This window comes from Gekko japonicus, unplaced genomic scaffold (genome assembly GCF_001447785.1).
Source record: "Gekko japonicus isolate JY-2015 unplaced genomic scaffold, Gekko_japonicus_V1.1 scaffold1175, whole genome shotgun sequence".
NCBI classification, from domain to species: Eukaryota; Metazoa; Chordata; class Lepidosauria; order Squamata; family Gekkonidae; genus Gekko; species Gekko japonicus.
The window spans coordinates 145,384-171,202 of record NW_015163123.1 but is presented as its reverse complement, the minus strand read 5'-3'; the positions used below and the strand labels follow the sequence as shown (position 1 = coordinate 171,202).

The 25,819-nt window shown below is 47.4% G+C and overlaps 1 protein-coding gene across 1 annotated transcript in view; it reads right to left on the bottom strand.

Moving 5' to 3' along the window:
- Window positions 1–5,827: 5,827 nt before the first annotated feature.
- Window positions 5,828–25,819, bottom strand: part of P2RX5 (purinergic receptor P2X, ligand gated ion channel, 5) — a 31,452-nt gene continuing 11,460 nt past the window's right edge. The window contains exons 4-12 of the mRNA XM_015406882.1: window positions 24,331–24,406; window positions 22,944–23,040; window positions 22,422–22,502; window positions 19,355–19,493; window positions 18,755–18,891; window positions 14,745–14,838; window positions 13,112–13,177; window positions 12,122–12,204; window positions 5,828–6,100 (exon numbers count right to left, since the gene is read on the bottom strand). Of these exons, the coding sequence (XP_015262368.1) occupies window positions 5,992–6,100; window positions 12,122–12,204; window positions 13,112–13,177; window positions 14,745–14,838; window positions 18,755–18,891; window positions 19,355–19,493; window positions 22,422–22,502; window positions 22,944–23,040; window positions 24,331–24,406 (882 nt within the window). The 3' untranslated portion in view covers window positions 5,828–5,991. The remainder of the gene's footprint in view (window positions 6,101–12,121; window positions 12,205–13,111; window positions 13,178–14,744; window positions 14,839–18,754; window positions 18,892–19,354; window positions 19,494–22,421; window positions 22,503–22,943; window positions 23,041–24,330; window positions 24,407–25,819) is intronic.

Below are 25,819 nucleotides of genomic sequence, written 5' to 3'. Positions count from 1 at the left end.
TTCCTTGCACTGCTAATGCTGTCTGTAACTTATGTCAGAAAACAAGCTTGGTAGAATCCTTCTAATTAAAGGGAATGTAAAACAGCTTGATTTTTAAAAAGAAAACAATGTCTGAAGGACTCCCACCTCCCCAGCCACTTCCTGCACTGCGACCCAGCTCAGCATCCGAGATGTGTTGTGCGGCTTCATTTAGCCTTAGGAGGTTTGGATAGCAGCCATCCTTTTACCCGTGACTTAGGAAAGGCACTATATGAATTCAGAAAATCCAGAGTCTTCATATCTGCTCTCTTGATAGCCGAGCAAGGAGCAAATCCCCAGGATACCGGTAGGGAAGTGGATGAGGGTGCCTGACCTAAAAGTACTTAACTGCACAACCCTAAAAGCACGTTGACTCAGACCCACTGAATTCAGTATAGCCTGGTAGCGGAAAGTGCTGTCAGGCCGCAACGGGCTTCTGGCAACCCTGTAGGGTTTTCTAGGCAAGAGGCGAACAGAGGTAGTTTGGCCATTGCCAGCCCTTGCAGGGCAGGGTGACCCCGGCATCCCGTGGTGGTCTCCCATCCGAGGACTAACCAGGGCGTATCTTCTAAGATCCAGGTTCGAGCTCAATGAAGCTTACTCCCTCTTTAAGTGTGTCAGGAACATCCCTTCTCCCCCACTCCCTCCTTCCTGCTCAGTTTGTAGCTGAGGAGAGGATTCTGTGAATGTCGTCGTTCGTGGCTCATTCCCTTGGCTGTTGCCCATGGCTGGCTGCCTTAGTTTGTAGCTGAGGAGAGGATTCTGTGATCCCCTTGGCTGTTGCCCATGGCTGGCTGCCGTGACAGTTACTCTGCAGAAGGGGCTGTTGGATTTCTCCAAGCAGGAAAAGCAGGGAACTCGCTCAGCCATTTCTGTCGGCAAGGCCAGGAGAGCAGCTGCAGCCGAACCCTAATCCTGTCTATAGAGGTAGGTGCAAACACGAGGGGATAGGTGTCACTGACATCCTTTGCTTGAAACTTCCCAGAGGCCTCTGCTGCAAACAGGTTTTTCCGCTACCTTTCCTGGCTGTTTCACTCCCGCTACACCTAGTGCCATCTTCTCCCCACCCATACTTTATGGTCTCCCTGTGCCCCGATCGGGCCCCTTCATTGCGCACATACAAAACCACAAAAACCATTCTTGGCAGATAACAGAGCTTAAGCCAAGAAGCATCAAAAGCTTGTCAAAAATAAGACAACTGTCAGGGAGAATGAACACCCAATACTGAATTTAGTTCACAGTAATCTGTATTCAAGTTACATGGATCTCAGGTGCACGCAGGCACCGGTGTGGTTATTGCAAACAGTGATCCTTCACTTTGGCAATACGGAGACATGAGCTGCCTGTGCACGAAACTCAAGTCCTTCTGGTGCACAGGCTTCATAAATGTGGATTCTGCTCGGAGAACATGGGTCAGGTTGTTGAGTGAGGTGGCAAATCCAGTGCCTGGTGCCTTCCAGCCTTCATCTAGGACTATGTTCTGATTTGTATGGAACTGCTTTACGAGTGATAAGCCCCAGGCATGGCAGAGGTCAGGTCCCTCTGCTGTAGACTGCAGGCTCCGTCCTGCACCAGTCTCTAGGCTACTTAATTTCCCCATGTTAGCAATGAACCGAGGCTTGTGCTTCCCTGACAGCTGTCCCAGAAACCTTGCTCCTTAATTCCAAGCTGCATTCAGTTAGCTATGAGGGACATTCTGCATATGGTCAGAGGCCCCCTTGTATTTTGTACTACTTTATCTCTCCATTTATTTCTGTTGACTCTTGGAATTAAAAACAGGATTTGGGGCTAGGCCTGGTTCACTTTAAGGTTCACTTTTGCAACAGTGTCAGACAACAGCCCTATTGGACTTTGAGTCAGAGCCCAAATCTTTGGTCGGTGTGACACCTAGTTGCATAGCTGAACGGGATTTAAAAAGTTGCATTAATTCAGCCTCTAATATACAGAGCTAAGATTTTACCTTTGCTAAAAGCCTACAAACAATACAGCTACACGCACATGCGCATGAATTTTGTCCTTGATGGGGTTTAGTTTTCTTTACTATGGCTTTAGATTCCAGGCCTTACATTATTTTTGCTGTATGTCCTCTACATTAATTAACACTCACTAGCAATTGCACATAAATTTAGGGCCAGGTCAAAACTGCACACTGCTTTCTGCTAACACTTTCAGCCGTGCTGAAAAATGCTTCCCGTTTCAGCAACCTTACGGCACTCCTTTATTTACCGGCCGCTGGTGATGTCACTGGGTCAGATGCAACAAATGGGAAAGCATCCCGTTTGCTTTGTGATCCCTTTTGGGGCGGGCTCACCCATGTGACTGATTCAGGAAAAGAAAAGAACAGCTGCTGGAGTGGAAAAGGCAAATATTTGATAATAGCCCCACGTAAAACATTTTGGCCAAGCTTATACTTTAGCCGTCTTCACATAGCTAAGGTACGTACACTGGATATTTTGTTCACATTAAGCTAAGTTTAATACTGCTGTAACAAGAAAGAAGCTAGCTAGCATTCTCGGGTTGCTAGGTCCTACCTGAAAGCTGGCGGGGGGGCTCCTAAGTGCTTTCATAAGGAAGGGATATCGTGTCGCCAACATCGGGGTGATGCTCTAGTTTCTGGGCAAAACTGGGTTTTTGCCTTCAACAACCATAGAGTTTTCACAAAAACTAGAGCGTCATCCCCGCCCCCAATGTGGGTGATGTTATAACATCGCTTCCTGGTAGGGTTGCCAGGTCCAGTTGTTCTGCTGGTGGAGAGTGGAAGGGAGTCCTCTGGGAGAGGGGGGGGCAGGGCGACATCGCCACATGTGACATCGGCAGTGCAATGATGTCATGCGGAAGTGCCGTCATCACGTTGGGGGCTCTATAGAATTTTGGCCAAAATGCTAGAGCATTGCCATGCGACGTCCCTTATGGGATGATGTCAGTTCTGCGTGATGTCATCATGCTGACAATATCGACGTGTGACATGCGTGTTTGGGGGTGGACGGAAGCCCCAAAAATCAGGAGAACCCCCGCCTGGACTGGGGGTCTGGGAGCCCTACGTCAGGGATGTCACAGCGACACCCTCTGTTTGGGGGTGGGGTTTCCCCCACCAGCTGGCTTGCCGGGCATTGAAGCCCTAAGGGTACCACTCCTTAGAGAGGGTGGGCACACAACCCCCCCCCCCGGGGGTTGTGTTAGCCAATCAAAAGATCCGTAAGCCGGAAAAAGAACTACGCTGTAAGAAATAGCCTGCAATAGGCCACTCGGCCAGACGGTGGCAGTGGTGCGCTGCGACTGAGGCAACGCTGACGACATCAAGCGTCACCAAGGGAAGGAATGGAACACGCCTGGACCTTGCTGCTGATTATCTCCGTTGACTACGATAAAAACATATGTGTGATTTAATTGATATATGTTGTCTTCCCTTACCCCCAAGCATTGTTAGTCCCATGTGATATTCATGAGTAACTGTACATCGCTCAGAGCCGGCAGCTCTGCATGGATTGAGCGATTAATAAATTGAAAGATTATTATTATTATTATAAAAGTGGAGGAATCCCCACTGGGACCTGGGGGCTGGGAACCCTACAGTGTTCTGAAAAATTGTTTTTCTTTTGCTTCTTTCCCTTATTCACATAATCATTTAAGATTTCAAAACTTCTAACCCAACTTTCTACCCAAGGCAGTTAATGACATTTAATTTGTAACTTGCTTTTTGACAGTAGCATATCATAGCACAGCTCATGCATTTTAAATACATGTATATATATTTAAAAAATGGCACTTGATAATTTAGGCCGGTATCTTTCATCCAGCCATTCACATGAATTCTTCAAAAACTGGCTATGGTTTTTCCACAGAACAGACAGCATTCCTGTCCATAAATACTGCGTATTTACAAGCACAAAAAACTAGTTTGCAAGATTCTGTCGCACTCGGGTGTGATCAAGGAACAAAACTCAGAGGGGGACTTTGAAGAAGGAGAAGAAGAGGAGGAGACTGGATTTATACCCCGCCCTTCACTCGGAGTCTCAGAGCGGCTTACGGTCTCCTTTCCCTTCCCCTCCCCACAGCAGACACCCTGTGAGGTAGGTGGGGCTGAGAGAGCTCTGAGAGAACTGTCATTGAGAGACACCTCTGACAGAACTATGGCTTGCCCAAGGTCATCCAGCAGCTGCAAGTGGAGGAGTGGGGAATCAAACCCAGTTCTCCCAGATTAGAGTCCGCGCACTTAACCACTACACCAAACTGGGGGGTGTGTGTGTGTATAAAACTGCAGCCAATTAGATTACCAGGGGCAGGAAGCAGATTTTAACTCACACAATGAGGTTGGTCCCCTTTCTCTCATACATTCGCTGTTTACTCCTATGGGGGAAAGCAAAGCATCACACTCAGGGTTTGCTGCTGCAGTGCCATCCCTGATGCTGGGCAGCCATCACCTAATGGTCAGAGATCCCACCGAAGGACAGAATATGCTTCTATGGGCAGAGATGTTTTGCACCCTCCAGGAGAGCTTTTAACGTGCAAGTCCTTCCTTTGTCAGAACAACATTCTGCCAAAAAACTGTCCTCCTCCCAAGGAATTCAGGGCAATATACCTACTTTGCTCCTCCTCTGTTTTTCCTCACAACGTCCCTGCAAGGTAGGTTAGGCTAAAAGAATGACTAGCCCACAGTTACCCAGTGTCCTGGGGGGTCTGACCACAGTTCTCCCTGGGCCTCGTCTGCCAACAGACCACTTCTAGCAACAAGGGAAAGCTAATTGGCTGGCAGTTGAAGAAGTGAGTTTGCAAAACGAAGACTGGAGATACTGTTGATAAAGACCAAAAAAAATTAATCCATAAAGAAATTGGATTCCTGAAGATCTGGAAGTCAACCGTTGCTTCAGCTTTAGTTAAAGAGCAGGATGGAAAATAGCTCCAGTGACTGAACCCAGGAAATGAAGTAACGGAAGGCTGTCTAGTAGTATCTTTTGGAACAGCAGAAGTCTGGATGAGCGGGCCTGTTCGCAAATCCCTGGGATGAGGCCCTGTCTATTCGGCCTCCTACAATCCAAGCACCGCCCTCTCTCTTCAATCCCGTTGCTCTCGTGACCCCCACACTCCCTAGAACGGATCTGGGGTGCCTCCTAACACCCGCAAGTGACAAGACAGCTCCAGCACTGATCTTGGGATAGCTGCTGCCCACTGATCCTTTTCTTTATATAAAGAAGGGATTCTGGAGATGCAGCAGCCAGGACTGAAGGTGATGGAGTTGTAGGCCTGTCTTTCTTATGTCATTCCAGAGACTTTCCATCTTCACAGACAGGCCGACTTCAAATATTTTTTTAGAAAGGAGGTCCAGTCTCTTCGGAGGTGTAAATCTGCACACCCCGGGCAGTCAGGACAAAAAGCCCCGTCTCTAGTATGAATAAAGACGCAAAGTGCTTCAGTTCAGTGTGAAGTCAGGTCCCACGTGGGACACAGTCACGAGTTGTCCATTTGAAGGTCAGCTTATACCGGTGGAGGATGGGTGAGTGAGCCGCTTGAAAGGTTTGAGTTTGTTGCTTTACGGAAGCCCTCCGTCAGGCATGCCAGGAGGGCCTGGTTTGATGGTTTTCAACGGCTCTCTCCCCCACCCCAATAAAGGCTAGTTGAGCCTGAAAATGGCAACCCTCTGACCCGCTGTAAGATTGGCAGGCTGAGATGTGCCGTCCAGAAGGCTACACAGACAGAACTTACTTCTCTGTCTCTGCTCGACCGATATACACGCACGGTTTTTTTGCCTTTGAGTTTATAAAAAAAGGGAAATCCGGTATTGACCCGCACAGATGTCCTTGGGCCAGGGTACTGCCGACTGTCCCCAGCTGGGAAACAATGAGCTCTTAATGCTGGCGAGGCCGGAGTGGACATCTGCATCTTGGCCTCCACCCGCCCCAGAGGTCCGTGGCTGCTTGCTCTTCATTTGCCGCTCTGCCCGTCGCAGGGTGCGTTTTCCGGCCGACAGCCTCCGTGCTAGGTCTCAACGGTCTGCAGTTGCCTCAGCTGATCCAGCCTGGACAAAGAGTCGTCGCTCTGGTTCCCGTTGACCGTACTTTCAGGCAAGGGCTTTCTTACACTTGACCTGCCATAAGGATAGAAGCAGAGGAGGAAAAGAGCATTAATTGTTTTTGTACATTTTGGTGGGAAAGGGACAGGTTGCAAGCATGAATTCAGTGGTTTACAAGCGATATTCTGTGCAACCCTGGGATGTCTCAGAAACTTACCATGGCTTCTTCGAGAGGAATTTTCTCTGAAAGGCAGCAGCAACCGATGCTCCCTCTAAGCTGTGGAGTCTTGTGAGCAAAAATTCTACTTTGTGAGCTACTGGCATTAAAGTTGTGGGCTAGCGATTTGGCTATAAATTAGTTTGCTCTGGAGCAGTGTTCCCTCTAAGCTGAGTTGGTGTAAGCTAGCTCACAGTTTCTTAGCCTCCAGCTCACAGATTTTTGTCTCAGCTCAGGAAGGAGGGCTCCAGAGCAAACTCATTTATGCAGTGCCCAAATCGCTGGCTCACAACTTTAATGCCAGGAGCTCACAAAGTAGAATTTTTGCTCACAAGACTCCACAGCTTAGAGGGGACATTGCTCTGGAGCCATCTTTCCTGAGCGAAGACAAAAATGTGTGAGCCGGAGGCTAAAAAACTGTGAGCTGGCTCACACTAACTCAGCGTTGAGGGAACACTGTCAGCAACCATGCTACTTTTTTTTCTGCTGCAGTACGCAGCTGGGTTAAGCATTTAATCTGGTGTAGGATGGATCTCAAAGCAAAGCAGGGTTAGTCCTGGTTAGACCTTGGATGGGAGACCACTTGTCAGCTATGCTGCCATGGGAGTTGGGATGGTCCGGCAAAGTCAGTGTAATTGCTATTGCATTCCTTTCTGTGCTTCGTGCTGCAATGCTTATCTGTAACAATGTGCAGGTGGGAGTTGTGTAGTCTGCTTTTTTCCAGGGAGCCGTGGGAGAAGGTTCCCAGCTTTGGCTAGAAACCATTTGATAGCTTTTTCCCGGGCGTGGGAGGGTGCCTAATTGGCCAGCGCAGTGGGGGGGGGGTGCATACGAATACCCTATATCTTATTATGTCCAAGGGGCAACTGCCATTCTTAACAGTGACTATGTTAACGCATCTATAGCTCTTCAATAAAAGTATTACCTTTCCTGAAAGCGTGTACTCCGTTGTTGGCTGTGGGTTCTGACACCACTAAGGAAGTCCAGGGCAGTGTTCCCACTAAGCTGAGTTAGTGTGAGTTAGCTCACAGTTTTTTAGCCTCTGGCTCACACATTTTTGTCTTAGCTCAGGAAGGATGGATCCAGAGCAAACTAATTTATGCAGTAGCCAAACCACCTACTCACAACTTGAATGCCAGTAGCTCACAAGGTAGAATCTTTGCTCACAGGACTCCATAGCTTAGAGGGAGCATTGGTCCAGAGTTGTTAACGCAGAGGCAGGCAGTGGCAAACCACTTCTGAACATCTCCCGCATTGAAAACCTATGGTGTCACTGTGGCATCCTTCCTATTGGGGGGACCTGTTTTTCCTTTAAATCATACTCTATATGGCCGCGAGAGTTGGACTATAAGGAAGGCCGAGCGCCGAAGAATAGATTCTTTTGAACTATGGTGCTGGAGAAGACTCTTGAGAGTCCCTTGGACTGCAAGAAGATCAAATCAGTCGATCCTAAAAGAAATCAACCCTGACTGTTCCCTGGAAGGCCAGATAATGAAACTGAAGCTCAAATACTTTGGCCACCCAATGAGAAAGGAGCACTCACTGGAGAAGACCCTGACGCTGGGAAAGATTGAAGGTCAAAGAAGACGGGGACGGCAAAGGATGAGATGGTTAGACAGTGTCATCGATGCAATGAACATGAAATTGAGCAAACTTCAGAGGACGGCAGAAGACAGGAGGGCCTAGCGGGAGCTGGTCCATGGGGTCGCGAAGAGTCGGACTCGACTGTGCGACTGAACAACAACAACAATATATAAACTTGGTAGTTTCTGCTGCCACCAGGAATGTAAAATTCCAATTCTCTCTCCTTTGGTAGTATAACCCAGGGTCTGGGCACTTCAGAGTACTATGTGGCCCTGAGGAAGTACTGTACTGTATTCTGGGATATTTAAACAAAATTGGATTGATTGAAATAAGAACAAAATAGGTTTCTGGAAAAAGGAACTTGTAAAATATAACTACCAAACTTGGTATCACACCAGTCTCTCAGACACCAAAATTCCCTCTGACAGGATTCTCTCTCTCTCATATATGTAGTCAAACCGGCTAAACACTTTGACTTTTCCACACAAGATAAAACATTGGTCTAATCACACAGTTTAGACACAGCTCATTCTTTTTCTTATAGACGCTCTCTCCCCACTGACTCTCTTTAAAGCTTTTCACACTTCACTTTCCAAAGACACACAGAACGTACTCTGAACTCTGAAAACTCTCCAACAAAAACACAGAGAGAAATTCCTCTCAGAACATCTCCTCCCACACTCTCAGTCATCAGCCAATCACAGCACACACATCTCCCCCATCGCCCTCCTTACATTACTGCAGTCAAATTAACATTTAAAGGAACACACACACATACATCAAAATAAGGAATCATTACAGGCACACCCGTAAGTCACCTGTGACTTGCCAGTGGAAGAAAGGATGGATTCTGATAAGACTTGTTCTGAAAGAGCATCGTATTCCCAAGCAAAAACGGGGACCCAGGCAGGGCTTCATCCCCTCCTCTCCATGGCATAATAGCTGGCTCTGGCAATGGAGACTTGGCCAATGCGAGGCCCTCACAAGGCCCAATGGACCTGCACCTGGCGCTCGGTGCCCACAGCCTAGAACATTGCCCAGAATCCTCTGCTTCGCGTTCGGGGAACTTGCAAGACAAGCCAATTGGGAAGGGGGAGGGGAGCTGAAAACCGCTGCATTAATCAGTCCAAAGTGTGGTTTCATTTTTTTTTTTAAAGATTCACATTTTATGGCAATTTTTAACTCTGCTGAAAGGGGTGTGCCCTCCAGCGTTTCTTTTTTGCCTGGTGCCATTCAGTGGTCCTCCTGATATGTCTCCGTGGGGCCAAAGCTTCTCCTCCTCTCTGAAGATTGCGCAGTTTTTGGCCCCTGGTATTTTTGGCCACTGAGTGACAGAGTGTTGGACTAGATGGGCCACTGGCCTGATCCAACACTGGCTTCTCTTCTGTTCTTATGTTTTTAAGCAGCCCCCAGCGATCCGCAGAAGAAGCATTTGCTCATTCAGACCCATTCACTTGCTTTACATCAAGAGCTGAGGGTCAGTGAAAATGATCAGACAGATATACTTTGGCCGTTCCACGGGCTTGGCCACCGTTACAGTGGATTAGCCAGAAGGCCGTTTCACTTGAAACTTGGATGCTGACATTTCTCCTTGCTTCTGGGGTGATTCCAGCAGTGATTTGGGGGCAGCAGAGAGAAAGATTTTCTTGTTTCTGGAGTGATTTGGGGGCAGCAGAGAGAAAGATCTCTCCAGCGAGTAACCTGCAGTGACGTATCTTGGAAGGGATAATAGTGTTTCCCTTGTGCTAGTACTTTTCATTTCTTTCAACCTAATGCTCAGAGTTCAGTCATTTTCAAAATGGGCATCCTGGGTGTCCAGAATACTAAGAGGCTTCTTGGGGATTCCTCAATGAGAAGATCAGTATTTGTGGGCAACAGACCTTCTCACATTTCAGAGGTGAAAAACGAGGGCCTTCCAACGGTCACACCAACATCTCCCCTCCACCTCCTCTGCGCACAGGGGAAGGCTCTACTCAGTTCCCTGCATTTTCTCGCTCTGCATTTGTTCAGGACACCGTTTGTTCTTTGGGCTTAAAGCTACCTTCAAGAAATGTGAGTGTGATGACAGATTTATTAACAAAATAAGCCTCAGTAGCTGCAAGGTGTGAAGCATCAGGCCGCACCCTTCACAGCAGCTGAGCATTCCTTTGCCTAGACAAGATGCGCTTTGTACCTGCACTTCAGAGAGATTTCACTGCAGAGAAAGAGTCTGAGCACCGAGGAGCAACCACTTCAGCTGCTCACACTCACAGATTTTTCAAGACATCTCCAGAAGGCATAAAGCCTGGAGCAGTGATTTACTCGGGACCGCCCGCAGTAAATAGACAGTTGGATCCTACGGGACAAGTTTCCCTAAAAGAGAGTTTCCATGGTGCGCAGTCCTGGCATTCAATAATCTGGCTATCCTCCGGTGACAAACTTATACAGAAACTCTATACCATATTGATAGAGGATTACTTACAAGAAGAAATTATAAAATCTTGAATGTTAGCCTGGATAAAAGAGATTGGACACCCGATAGAGGCAGAACAGTGGTCTAAAACTTGGAATTCATTAAAATTTATGAGAGCTACCTCGTACAAGGAGAACATATATAAAATGTTCTATAGGTGGCATTGGACTCCTGCTAAAGTTGCAAAATGCTTTCCTAAGGCGTCCAACCTATGTTGGAGATGTGGGAAAAATGTAGGAACCTATCTCCACATTTGGTGGAGATGTGACAGAATTCAAAAATTTTGGGGAAAAATTGCTAAAGTATTGCTAAAAGTCTTAAAAATCAATATTCCTTTAATGCCAGAAATATGGTTACTAAACATGATTCCGGATAAAATTAAAAAATATACACAGATAATTACATACTTCCTAACTGCAGCCAGAATATTGATAGCTAGGCGTTGGAAATAAAAAAAATATACCTACGATAAGAGAACTTCAAAACAAGATATTAGAGATAGCTGAAATGGATAAATTGTCTACAATGCTACAGAATAAACCAGAGGAAGATTTTTGGACGAGATGGGAAACAATATACGATTGGCTGAAAATGAAGAAGAGATATTAGGAACGGGGAATGCTAGTTAAAAATAATATTTGTCAATTTAGAAAGACGAACTTTGCATTTGGAAATTTAGAAATTTCAAATGGATTTATTTGGATTAATTTATTGTTTGTGGAAACTGAAAATAAAATGTTAAAAAAAAATGTGTCCCCCCCCACACACACCCAGTGACCCCTGCTCCATGCCCAGCAGATGGCAACAACTCTCCAGGATCCCCGGGCAAACTGGCCTGGAGAAAAATTGCTGCCTGACCCCAAAGGGGTGATCAGCATTTCCCTGGGCGTGTAAGAAAGGGCCACAAGAACTAAGCACTGAGGCAACCCTTCCTGCCCTCCCTCTCATGACCTGCCTGAGTTCACAGAATCCGCATTGCTGTCAGATGGCCATCTAGCCTGTGTTTGAAACCTCCAAAGAAGGAGAGCCCACCAACTCCTGAGGAAGCCTGTTCCACTGAGGAACCCCTCTAACTGTCAGGAAGTTCTTCTGAATGTTTAGCTGAAAACTCTTCTAATTTAATTTCAACCCGTTGGTTCTGGTTTGACCTTCTGGGGCAACAGAAAACAACTCCGTTACCATCCTCTCTATGACAGCCCTTCAAGGACTTGAAGAGGGTTATCATATCAGTCTGTCCTCTGTAGCAACAGATGGGGCCCGAGCCCCGTGGGGCTGAACCAGCACTAGGCATGGCTGGCAGCTTCACCCAGTGCCCGAGAGCCTTCAGTGAAGCCCAAGGATGCCACGGCATCCAAATCCACATGGGAAAGGTTCCCTCAACATGCGAAGCCTGAAAACCATCACCCCACATCTGAAGGCAAACTGTCAGACTCTTGGAGAAATCAGTTCTCAACACCATTCACTTCTAGGAAGGGTAGGTTTATTGAGACATTAATAGGAACCAGCCTGTATATAGGCTGTGTTAGAACTAAAGGTAAAAGCGCAAAATCAATAGATATACAAGGCTCAAGCAGGACCCTAAAAGGTCAGGGGTTCCACCCGCCAAAAGCATCGGCTCATCACCCCCCCTTAGAGTGCCATCCCCCCAACATGTAAGACAAAAGCCAGACAGTGAAAGATGACAACCAAAGACACTAGGAATTCTCAAGCCAGTGATAAGGGGCAGTCGACATCAAGGGTTTGCAAAGTGAAAGCATTTTGGTTTTACACTCTCTTTCTCCCCCCTCCCAGTTACTATGCCGAATGAGCCATAAAATGCATAGAGAGTTTGACACAAACCTACCTTACTTCTTCATATTTTTTGCCCCGATAAAAATTGCTCTTTTTGATCAGATAGAGGAGCACCAGATCACAAAAGAAAGCTCCCTGCAAACAAACAATAAAATATTGTTACAACATAATATATATATATATTTTTAATTAACAGCTCGGGCCTTTTCCCCTGCAGTCGTGTATGCGCTCTGAAGCATGCTGGGATCTCTAGGGTGTGCAGCCTGCCTTGTTCATTTAGCAATTGTGTGTGTGTGTGTGTGTACACTGGTGATATTGCCCCCAGATTTCTTAATAAATGAGTGGGTCAGTCATTTGGGGGAGAAGGGTCTGATAGGGTTGCCAGGTCCCCCCTGGCCACAAGCAGGGGATGGGGCATGGGGTTGCCAGATCCAGGTTGGGAAACTCCTGGAGATTTGGGGATAGAGCCTGGGGAGGACAGGGACCTCAGTGGGGTACAGTGCCTCCAAAGCATCAATTTTCTCCAGGGGAACTGATCTCTGGAGTCTGGAGAGGAGCTGTAATTCCTGGGGATCCCCAGGTCCCACCTGGAGGCTGGCATCCCTAGGCTACCAAGAGCCATTGTGGGGCCCCGGGCAAAGGTCTCCCCTTTCTCATGCAGAAGCTCACTCAAGATGCATAATGAGAACTGACAGGCTGCCACTACCTCTGTCCTTCCCGTGGCATCTTTCTCCACTCCCTAGGACTTCAGGATGACACATGAAGCCACGTTATACTGAATCAGACCACTGGTCCATCATGGTCAGTGTTGTCTACTCTGTCTGGCAACTGCTCTCTGGGGTCTTTAGTTGAAGTCTTTCACATAACCTGATCTTTAACTGGAGATGCCGGGGATTGAACCTGGGACCTTCTGCATGCCAAGCAGGTGCTGTACTGCTGAGCCACAGCCCCTCCCAGATGAAGATCCTTAGAGTTTCGTACTCTTAGGCTTCCCCTCTTTGCAGCTCTGGCGCCAGATCCAACTTGGATATGAGGTACTTACGGCGCCCATGAGTGCCAGGCCTGATCCCACATTGATGATCGTTGGGATAATGTTGAATTTCCCTGCCTGAAAGAAAAGTAAAATGAATAGAGGAATTAAAAAATCCGTGCGTCAGCTGAACTTCTAACATCGCATTCAGACCTCAACTGCAATTATTGGTGTGATGAGTAATGCCAGATCGAAGAGGCCACTTTTGCAGTTTCACCAGGGCCAAAGGGATCCTCTTTCTGTACATCAACTCGTCTCCTTTTAAGTTGTGGTCATCCTGGTCATTTTTCACTGGCTCAACACTGCAGATAAGATCTGGGTTCCACTCACGATCACCACTGCTTTTGTCCAGCCATCACTGAAGCACTAATCCTGTTGATGGTCTGCTCTACTTAAAGCTGCAAGTTGGGCATAAATGTTTGTGCATACCCAAAAACTCCCTTTACACAGGAAGCTCGCGTGTCACAGGGGAAGGCCAGGCTCGAAAGCTCCTCCCAGCATGCGAGTTTCTGACGTGGAGGTTTTTAAAGATTATCATTCAGTCATGTAAAGCCTCCCATCTCAATCTGAAGTGCTATAGCCCTGACAAAAGTTGACGACTCCATTGGAAAATAGGATCTGGTTCGCCTGAAACGAATATTCTTTTGCATTTATTGATGGATTTGGATCCCTGATTGGCTAGCCCCCATGTAGGCTGAGCAGCAGGGGTCGTTTCGTAGAAAAAGAGCTAGGGGAACTCATTAGCATAACTCATTAGCATATGCCACACCCCCTGACATCACCGGAAGTGTGTCATAAGGCCACACACCCTGCCCCCAACGGTCCCGGCTGCCGCTGCCAGCCTTGCAGCTCCACTGCCGAGTCCCATGAGGGGTCCAGCGGTGGGCCTGCAAGGCTGGCGGGAGTGCAAGGAAGCCCCGCGAAGGCCCTCCCTGGCCCCAGGCAGGCAGGGGTGGGGAAAGGCAGGGAGGAAGCAACTTACCCTCCCTCTTCTCCTGCCTCCTCCTGGCTGAATGAGGGCCGGAAGCGGGGCGGCCGGAAGCAGGGGGCGGGGCTTCGTCATGTGCCCCGCCCCCTGTACCTCACTCGGGGGAACTGCGATCCCCCGCGTTCCCCCCCGAAATGACCTCTGCTGAGCAGCAACTTACACTAGGGAGTAACATGAAACTTCCTGTCATACCCAAGCTCTGGTCTCAATCTCAGATCTGTCTGCCTTTTGTCCCACTTTTGCCTGGACTCAGATTTGGTTTTGAGCACCTCCTGCTTATCAAGTCCCTAGTCCTCTTGGCTATTCTTTTAGCCCCTGTCCTGAGAAGACCCCAGCAGTTAGCGTGGTGTCACGCCTAAGAGACAGAGCTGTGAGCGACGAGGTCTCTCCCTGGTTCAAATCATTCTTCAGATGTAGCAACGTATTTCACATGGTGTTAAAACTGATTGGAGATTTTTAAACTATGATTTCGGATGTAGATAACATACGGTTATTGTTGGAATTGTGCTTTTGTTAAATAACGGATACCACCAGCCACAAAAATGAGCACAACCAAAAGGCTCCCAACAACAACATACAAGTACAGAAAGAAACGAAGAGGGCCGATGTGCGCAACAAATACACACACACCTTTTTAAAATCACACACCCCAATTACCTTGCCATTCACCATCACGTCAAAGCGGATTCCGTATGCCTTGATCAACGTGCGGAAGTCAACATCGGCCGCGTCCTTGTAATATTTAGCAAATCTAAAAAGCAAAGAATGGTCACACTGCTTGGTGTTTCTCACTTAAACATCAGCCTCTCCACATAAAGCTGCCTTATCCTGAATCAGAGCTTTGGTCGATCAAAGTCAGTATTGTCTATGCAAACTGGCAGCGGCTCTCCAGGGTCTTGGGCAGAGGTCTTACACGCAGGGGTCATTTCGTAGAAAAAGAAATGCAGGAGCTCATTAGCATAACGCATTAGCATGACTTATTTGCATATGCGGCACCCCCTGACATCACCGGAAGTGTGTCAGAAGGCAACACCCACCGCTCAGGCTCCCCTGGACTGTTTTGGATCGTTAGCTATTGGGGAAGGGGAGGAACGTGCAGATCTGTCCTCGCAGAGGAGGGAGAGCTTGTACCTGAATAAAACTTGGTCTTAAAGGTGCCACTGGACTGTTTTGGACCGGGGGGCCGAGGGTGGGGAGAGCGCTGCAGCTTACCTGGCTGCTTCTTGCTCTGACTGAGGGCTGCTGGGAGCAGGGGGTGGGGCTTGTTGCATGTGCCCGCCCCCTGGGCTGTTTACTGCCGGAGCTCTGCTCCTGTGCACTCCTGCAGGAAAGGACCCCTGCTTACACATCACCTACAGCCAGATCTTTTGATTGGAGATGCTGGGGATCATTGAACCTGGGACCGTCTGCATGCCAAGCAGAGGCTCTACCACTGAGCCACAGCCCCCCACCCCACCCCGAGAGTCAATTCCACAGCTGAGCTTGAATTTGGGGTTTCAGATAGAAACGCACCCTGTGCTGAGCTCTGGCTAAAAGAGGCTACAGTAAGCCAGACCAGAGAGGAATCCGTTTAATTAGCAATAGGCAGGGTTGCCAACTCTTGGTTGGTTAGTTCCTGGATATTTAGGGGGTGAAGCCTGAGGAGGGCAGGGTCTGAGGAGGACAAGAACCTCAGCAGGGTATAATGGCCACAGAGTCCGCCCTCCAAAGCAGCCATTCCCTCCAGGGGAACTGAAAAGTACGCAAACGGAGAGTGATTTCAGCAAAGCGTACTTTATTCTATCCGGAACAAGACAACTTTGGCCGGCTCGCAGGCCGGCTTGTATCCCCTGAGAGACCGCCATCCAAAACACACCCCTACTTCCATATAGGTTATTTACAGTGGCCGAGAGTCCCATAGGCTCTCAGCCGGGAACCTAGCCCCCTGATTGGAGCAGGCTAGGATCCGCATAGTCCGTTGTCTCTTGGAGCGAAGCTCGACATTTGTCTCTGGACTTGTCTGGACTGGATACATTACAGGAACTGATCTCTCATGCCTGGAGATCAGTTCTAATTCTGGGAGATCTACAGTCCCCAGCTGGAGGTTGGCAAGCCTAGCGACATGCCGGAGTGGGTGGGTCACATACTCAGCTCTCCCCCTACCCTAGCCCCTTGCCCATTTGCCTGTGGTAAAGAGGAATTGCCTCTATGGCATGACATCTTCTGAAACATGGAAGAGTCGGTGGCTCTTCTCTCCCCCCTCCCCCGTCTATCAGCATGGCACAGCTGGGGCTGCCCCCCTTCAGGTGGTGGCTGGAGAGTTCCCACTGTTACCACTGATCTACAGGTGACAGAGATCAGTTCACCTGGAGAAAATGGCCACGTTGGAAGGTGGGCTCTTTGGCCATTCTACCCCACTTGCCTCCCTCCCCTCTCCAAACCCCACCCTCTTCAGGCTCCACCCCCAGAATCTCCAGGTACTTCCCAGCCCAGAGCTGCCAACCCTAGCCACAGCTGGTGGGGGCATTCAGGCCAGTACAGATGTGTGAACGAGTAACTTGAGCTGGCAGGTACACAAATTTTGCCTGACTGCTATAAAGCCTTCCAAGTCTGGCCGGAGCAGCACCGGGACTCCACTGCTGTCCAATGCTCTCTGTAAGCTGTCAAGTCCTGTGAGCAAAAATTCTACTCTGTGAGCTGCTGGCATTAAAGTTGTGAGCGAGCGATTTGGCTGCTGCATAAATTAGCTTGCTCTGGAGCCCTCCTCCCTGAGCTAAGACAAAAAGGTGTGAGCCGGAGGCTAAAAGACTGTGAGCTAGTTCACACTAACTCAGCTTAGAGGGAACACTGCTGCTGTTTCCCTTCCTAGGATCAGGAGTGCTTTGCCCCCAGCTTCCCTTACCCAACCTTGCTTTGGCCGTTCTTTGCCTTGGGCCCTCCCTCCACTTGGCAGGAACCCAGTCTGCTCCAGATCAGGGTGACTGGACCCACTCCTGAGTCCTCCATCCCTCAGCGGGGTGGGTGGGTGAGTGGTGGTGGTGGTTTCCTCTCTCCTTGTCTCTATTGCTGCTCCTGTTCCCTCCAGCTATTGCCATCACTTGCCAGCAGATGGCAACAGCAGCTTACTTGCCATCACTCACTTGCCGTCACTCACACACCGCCATACGCTTGTTCCTCTTGGGCCAGAGGGAGGAGGCAGGCAGGTGATTCAAGAAACCCACAATGGCAAGGAGGGGAACAGTGAAGGCAGGGGGGGTGGGTCCTGGATTTTGGACCCCTTGACCGGGGGTGGGTGGGTCGGTGTACTTTGTTAAGAACCCAATGATGCTAGCTCCTGGCAGCAATTCTTCTCCGACGCATCAGTTAATCAGTGAAAAACAGATTTCAGCACATTTCAAATCTCCCCCTACCACCAAGGTGAAGGACAGCCACATGGCTAGAGCATATATCGAAATGTTTTAGCCTTCACTGCAGATCTGATTTCTGAATGCATAGTAAAAGAAAGGAACAGATATATTTATAATAGTTCATATTTCCAGGCTCCAAAGAAGGAACAATAGTTAGAAACTTTATTTTCCTCTGTCAGATGGCAACCCAGTTGTGGATTGTGCCCACATGCAGGGGTCATTTCGTAGAAAACTGTCACTCACTTGCCCTCACTCACACACCGCCATACGCTTGTTCCCCTTGGGCCAGGGGGAGGGGGCAGGCAGGTGATTCAAGAAAGCCACAATAGCACGGAGGGGAGCATAACTCATTAGCATATGCCACACCCCCTGACATCACCGGAAGTGTGTCCTCCCCACAGCCGGCGGCGACCTCCAGCGGGCACCAGCAGGGAGCTCCAGGCCCCGCCCTCCCGCACCTCACCCGGGGGGATGGCGTCCCCCCGCGTCCCCCCCCAAATGACCCCTGCCCACATGCCATAATTTTTGTGAGGCCACAGAATGTGGTTTTTTAGGATGCAAAGTTCCAGAGATTCTCAGCTTGCTTTAGGGTTTTTTTAAGTAAGTGTCTAGCCCTCATGTCTCCAAGGAGAGGCAATGTCTGCCGAGATCTCAGAAGCCAGAGGGGTCAGTTTACAAGATCTCCAGTGGATTAAGGGCAGGACCTCAGTATCCAACGCAGCTTCTCCTCCCCATGGCTACCAAAACCAGAATAAATTAAACACAATTTATGTTAAAATATGCCAAAAAAATTTAAAATATATTCACAATACATTCAACCCAAAAAATCAGGCAGAGTGGAATGAGTTATGCAAAGCAAGATTGAGAAGAAGAAGAAGAAGAGATTGGATTTATACCCCGCCCTTCACTACCCAAAGTAGTCTCAGAACGGCTTACAAACTCCTTTCCCTTCCCCTTTCCACAACAGACACCCTGTGAGGTAGGCGGGGCTGAGAGAGCTCTGAGAGAACTGTCATTGAGAGACACCTCTGACAGAAGTAAGGCTTGCCCAAGGTCATCCAGCGAGGTGCAAGTGGAGGAGTGGGGAATAAAACCCGGTTCTCCCAGATTAGAGTCCGTGCACTTAACCACTTTTTAAAAAATGTATTCAGATCACAGAATCCAACTTTTCCAGCACAGAAAAAAAACGCAGAACCTGAGGGACCACTCCTGTTCGCTTGCACACTTGAGATGGAGATGGGCACGACGCACACAAAATGCAGGCTGGACTATGCTCGTTACCTGAAGTTGTAACCGGACGAGATGGATTTCTCTGCAAACTTGTTGTCCAGCCGGCTAAAAGAATAGTGGGGGTTGCATTCAGAGGCACCTCGGTCAAGGTCACAGCCCCATTCAATCTGGATGCCTATCACACCACCCTTGACAAGAGAGAGACAGGTTTTCAGAGGGTGCCTGGTGGCCTTACGATCATGCAGCCCGGCCCTTTGTCGACTGGCTTCAGCCTCCCACCATGTTCACGCAAGAGGCTTGCCAGGGTGGGGCCGGTGGGTGTGCCACACACACACCCACCGCCCTGCTTTGCCTCTCCCCTCCTCCCGGAGGAGTGGTACCCCTGCCTTCACAGTCTCCGAGGAGGTGTTCTTCCTGAGCCCGCCCCAAACAGAAAGCCGCTTCAGCACTTTGGCAGCATTGAATGACACGTTTCAAACATGATTGATAAAAATCCAATACAAAGTCCTTTCCTCCAGGGGCACTGATCTCTGTCGCCTGGTGGTCCGTTGTCATCCCAGGAGGACACCAGCTGCCACCTGGAGGCCAGCCTCCCTAGAAGAGCAGATATTCGTCAGACAGGTTACAGAGGAGGCAGTGGGAATGCCTTACCTCTGACGCCATTTCCTGGAAGTTGCTCCCTGCCCACTTGACCAGGTTCCCCAGAAGGAATATGGGGCAGTACTGATGCTCTGGTCCATAGCGGCACGTTTTCAAGTAGGTCTCGTCCTCGGTGTCCAGAACGTTGGTCCTGCACCGGAATAAAAATAAATAGTCTATACAGAAGTACCTGCTCTCCTGAACCTTCTAACTTTGCCATGAGTCGCTCTGCTGAGGGGGGTATATCTACACACCACAGAGTTCAATAATTCCATCTTCACAGATCAAGATGGGTGGCCGTGTTGGTCTGTCTGTAGCAGCAGAAAAAAGTCCAGCAGCTCCTTAGACTAACAAAATTTGTGGTAGGGTACGAGCTTTCGTGAGTCACTTCTTCAGGTACAGGTATCTGTTAATATTCACAGTGGACTCTTGGTTTGGTAGTTCAGCAAATAGAGCTAGGGATTTCTCACAGAGAATTCGCCGTATCTTTGCTGAACTACCCCAGCAAGATACCCCTGCACGTGTTTACACCTCCCCACTCCACCCATTGTGTGTTCCCAGCATCTGCTATTCAGAAAAATATTACTTTAAAATGCAGAGGTTCTAAGGACAATGGCTAGTCGCTAGTACTGGTCGGCCTGTTGACGGACCTCCCCCGTCACCCTTGAATTTGGCTCACTCTTCTCTGAAGCCGCCTAAAAGCTAAAACAGAGAGACTTCCCAGCTGGAATCAATGTGGGGAGAAACAAGCCAGGAGAGGGACGCTAATTAATGAAATAACCATTTATCTAATTAGAACTGCTACAAATACAATATTCAAGAAAATAACAATTGCATATGAGCCAAAAGTACAGGTTGAAAATGCAAATAGAAAGTACCAATGTAAACAAGTGTTGTTGTTGTTCAGTCGCACAGTCGAGTCCGACTCTTCGCGACCCCATGGACAATCTCCCGCCAGGCTCTCCTGTCTTCCGCCGTCTGATTTGTTCTTCGTTTTTTCTGATTTGGCTAAATTTGATGATTGCCTGAATGAGTTACACCCTACTATCAGTTTTACTTCTCATTACAGTACTTCTGAACTCAATTATTTGGATACTACAGTATTTATAACACAAGCTGGCAATTTGGCAGTTAAACTGTATACCAAGCCTACGGATAGGAATTCATACCTTCATTTTAGTTCTCACCATGCGAGACATTTAAGATATAATCTTCCCTTTGGTCAGTATTTATGCGCTAAGCGCAATTGTACATTTCCTATACATTATGAGACAGAAAAGCAAAAACTGAATAACCAGTTTTCGGCACATGGATATCCTGCTCATGTTATAGACAGCACTTCTTACAGGGCTCGGATTAGAACACATAGTAGTCTTCTTGAACCATCCCCTCACTTATTTCGTCCTAATTAACTTTTGTGTACCTTTGAATACACACCGATTGCAGAAGAGATTAAGAAGATCGTCATGAAACATTGGCACATTGTTAGTGATATCCTGGGATGCTTAGAAAAACCCCGTATTGGCTTTAGGAAAACTAGGAGCTTACAGGATACTCTAGTTAGAACAGACATTACTCCCAGGGTTAGATCACTACTAGCAACAGCCGGTCACCATCGTTGCGGGAGATGTTCAATCTGTCCGCTGACATTAGGAACTGATAGTTTTCCCTGATTTGAATTTTGAAATTGATTTACAACATTTCTCAAATTGTGCTTCAAAAAGGGTAATTTATTTTATCAAATATCCCTATCCAAAATATTACATAGGGATGTCAACACGTGCAATAAGAACTCGCATTATAGAACACAGATCATGCATTCGCCAAAAACATTTAGATTCGCCTCTGGTTCCTCATTTTGTTGAAAATGGACATGATTGTAATGATTTTCTTTATGTAGTATTAGAGACCGTAAAATCTGATAAATATAATAACGTAGATGTTCAAAAAATATTATATAGATGAGAAGCTTTTTGGATCCACCATTTAAAAACTCTTTACCCTTATGGTCTCAATCAGGATATGGATCTTTCCTGGGTTTTTTTGTAAATGGTGAGGGGGGTTACTATCTCTTTAAGCCCACAGACAAATCCAGGGCTGGTAATTAGCTGACTCAGCGTTTTATATATATTTGCTGCATTGGATTCCAATTTAGACAGGCATACCAGTGTCTGAATTCTCTGAGCTACTTGACTGGTGTCCGTTAATAAGTTTGCTGACTGGTGATTTATTCTCTTCTCGATATGTCATGGTGAGCAACAAACAGCATCATAAAAATACATGTAGCTATAATATATACACAGTTAAAATTTAGTTTCATCGTAATTTAGTATGCATTTTTTCCTTATAGGTAATTAAGACATTGGTTACTTAAACTAAAGGAACAGATTCATAAACCAAGTAGAAGAAATAGCCAACAGTTGAAGTGATGGTAAATTTTTAATACATCTGATTATTTATTGACCAGTCTACTAGTAACAACCTTGTCGGCAAAATGTATTGTTCTATTATTTATTTTTTTTATAGTGATGAGTTTTCCTTCTGAAGAAGTTAATGTACGAAACGAAGTATCATTCCGGAGTCTTCATAACACTTATACACATGGATATTTTGTATTATTGATATATACTCACTTGTTTACATTGGTACTTTCTATTTGCATTTTCAACCTGTACTTTTGGCTCATATGCAATTGTTATTTTCTTGAATATTGTATTTGTAGCAGTTCTAATGAGATGAATGGTTATTTCATTCATTAGCGTCCCTCTCCCAACTTGTTTCTCCTCTAGCATCTGTGCAGGCACAAAGCTTCAGAGGGAGAGAGAGAGATGGGAACTAGGTTGCCTACCTCCGGGGGTAGCTGGAGACCTCCTGGAATCACTACTGCTCTGCAGGCAATAGCGATCAGTTCACTGGGAGAAAATGGCCGTTTTGGAAGGTGGACTACATCGGCGCCCTATCCCACTGAAGTCTCTCCCCTTCCCAAACCTCCCCCTCCTCAGGCTTCAGACCCCCCCCCCCATATCTCTAGGTGTTTCCCAGCCCAGAGCTGGCGACCCTAATGGGAACCAGCACTTACTTGGAGAACTTGAATTTGGGGAAGCGAATGGAGTTCTTGATGTAAACAGTGAAGTTTTCAGCATTTGCCAGAAGAGGTTTTCTAGAAAGGAAAGGGGAGAGTTCTTGGATTAGTAGTCTTTCTAACTGGGGGCCCATAGCCATGGCGGGGCATTTGGGGGCAGCACGCCACCAGGGATGAGCCCTGCCCCACCCTGAGAGGATGCCAGACCCCCCCACCCCCGCTGCACCACGCTCCTTACCCCTGCCCCTCCAGGGCCTCACTGGCTCTTCCAGGGAAGCCACCCTGCCACTTGGGGCCAGTTTCACTCCCACAGATCAGCTGTTAGGTTTAACAGCTGATCAGAGAGGAGTGAAACTGACCAGAGGCAGCAAGGCTGCTTCCCTTTCCTTCCCCAGCCTCCCTGCCACCATGTGGGGGGGGGGACTGGGGAAGGAGAGAGAGGGAGAAGGGGGGGGAATGTTTAGCCAATGATAAAAAAATTGGAAAGATATTTTTAAAAATGCAAGGATAGGAACCCACTTGGGTTTGCCTTTCTTCTCCACCGGACACCAAGCGAGGATTTCACACGTCCCGCTCATGTGGCCTCCAGCCTTCAAACAGCGTCCCGTCTTGACTCCTGCAGGGCAACCGAGGTTAAGGGGGGGAGAGATCAGGCTGTGCAATGGGCTTCTGGGTTATCTGGGACAGTCTGGTTTGTGGAGGGAGTTTGCTTCATTGGGGCACTCGGGAACACACACCAAGCTGCCTTACACTGAATCAGACCCTCGGTCCCTTCCGGGTCAGTCTCATTACAATCTGACTAGCAGGGGCTCTCCAGGGTCTCAGCACGGAGGACTTTCACATCCCCTACTGCCTGGTCCTTTTAACTGGAGATGCTGGGGATTGAACCTGGGCCCTTCTGCGTTCAAAGCCAGAGGCTTTTCCACTAAGCCACAGCCCCTCCCTCCCTCACTTCCACAGCTGAGGAAAGAGACCTCACCAATTTCTTTTGTTTTTATTATTAATAAATATTGTTTTTATTGTTTTGACTCCCTTTTGCTATACCCATCTCTTTGTTAAATTAGAGCTGCTTCCCCAATGATTTCTTTAAAAAAACCATCTGTATATAAAACAATCAATAAACATCCAATAAAACGACAGCATCGGCTCAACCACGAAGAGCTGACTAACGTTCATCTCTTAAGAGGAAATCCAAGTTTTCCTGAACAGAAAGATCTCTTCGGGCAGAAGTGTGCATTGTGCACACGTCTTTGTAAACCCAGTTTTGCTCACGCCGAGACTGGAGTTGTTAAAATGTGCTCTTTCGGGTCTCTGTTTGGTTTTGTAGGGTGGCATCGTGAGCCTTCTGTTGGCAGAGTGATTACTACAGCAACAGCGCACAACCTGACTAAGGAGACGATAAAGGTTTATTTAGGAACTAACATACTTGATAGGAAAGAGGAGAGGCAGAGATAGGTTCCTAACAACAACATCTCTATCTGAGAGAGGGCGACTGAGTCTGGCACTTCCTAGAAGAAGGGGGAAAGTGCCCTAAGAGTAGCAAAACTTAGAGACAGACAAGGAATGACACTCCACAGGAGAGAGAGAAGGGGCTGTCCTCACTATCCTGTCTAATTGTCTTTTCCAACACCACCTACTTCCGGCACTGGCATTCTCAATTCATTTGTTTATTTTCACCATTTACACGCAATTGATGCAGAAATAATGTTTGAAATTGTGTGAATTAATTGAGGGGGAAATGGTGCAAGGGTACAGAAAATGGTGCAAAAATAATGATTTGGATTCCTACAAGGGGGAAATGAAAGCAAAACAAGGATTTTTTTTAGTAAAAAAGATGGGCCTGCGGAATTCAATAGCATCCCTATGGAGGAGAGGGCATTTAAAGCTAGCCAGGAAAGAGCTTTACCGTTGCCAGAAATCACAACTTCCCCAGCTGGACAGTCACTGTTCTGGTAACAAAGAGCATCTGGAATGCCGGAACTCTGTAAGCAAAGGACAGGCATATTTAAAATGAGTTAAGGCATATGCAAATGAATTTAAATCTTCCCCTCCTTCCCCGAGTCCCTCCCCAAAAGCAGAGAGGTTCAGGGGGAAAGGTGGGCATGTCTGCCCGGCTGCAGAGGGGAAAGGCAGGGAACCCAGGCATTTAAATCCCCCCTCCCTGAGTCTCTCTGCAGGTGGGGGGTGGGGCCAGGGCTCCTTACTGCCGGAGTGCCGCTCCGGGGCGCTCCGGCAGGAAATGACCCCTGACATGCCTATGTCGACATATTGTGGAGTTTTGCCAAATTCAGGTCGGCATATAGTGGATGTTTCATGGCTTTAGAAAATATTGGTCCAGTTCAAGGTCTACATCTTTATTGACATCATTGTTTAAAGGACCTCGTTTTTTACACTTCAGTGACTTTGTAAATATACACCCCGGTCTTGTAATCTGTGGGCTTTCTATCTTGTGATTGGTTTATGTAATTGTATTTTCTTTCATTCTGTATGTATGAAATAACAGAAAATGGGATATTAAGAGTACCTAAGAAAGTTTAATAATATAAAAAAAACCACTTAGACTTGGTATTTAAATATTTATTTTTAAAAATCATACCGCATTTACCTTAGGCTATTAGAATACATTTTAAAATTACAGCAGTTCTATTCTTCTCAGGATGCGAACTGCTCCACTAAATGGGGGGGGGGGGGGGGGGGGGGGGGGGTTTAAGCAGGAACATTGGTCACAGGAGGCAACCCAGATTTACACACACACAAAATAATCAACCAACTTTCCTCCTGCATTGTTAAATTCCAGTTTCTCCCAGGGTCAAACAACCATGGTGTTGGAATTCTGTGACTGGAACTCGCAATTTATCAGTCCCCCAAAGTGGGTCAAATCCAGATTGGTATGGCAATGCTGGGAAAGGGAGAATTCACCATCTACCTGCCCATGCCATTTGCAGAACTGGAAATGCCCTACCCCCAATATGTTAAGCCTTTGTAGGAAATAAGGACAGGTACAATACGGGTATCTGTTTTCTCCTACAAAGTAATGCAGATAAGAACATGGTGTTTTTCATAGGGAAACAGCACTTCCCCGCCTTTTCTAGTGCTGCGGGTTTTTTGGTCTGAATTATCTATCCAGCTGTACAAAGAACCTTCCGTGAAATAGAGACTTTAGAACATATGTTCTTTAAATGCCCACACTATGAGGTGGCACGTAGAGAGATTATCACTCCACTGATAGGAAAAAACTCAGGTCTGCCAGAAAATACTAAACTCGAATTTCTTTTAATTGACAGGCATCCCAAGATTACTCATCAAGTAGCCAGATTTTGTAAGGTGATACTTAGGTCACAGAAATTGTTTAGTGGTTAGTCGTAAGTGTAACTTTTATGTTAGTCTCAGATGAA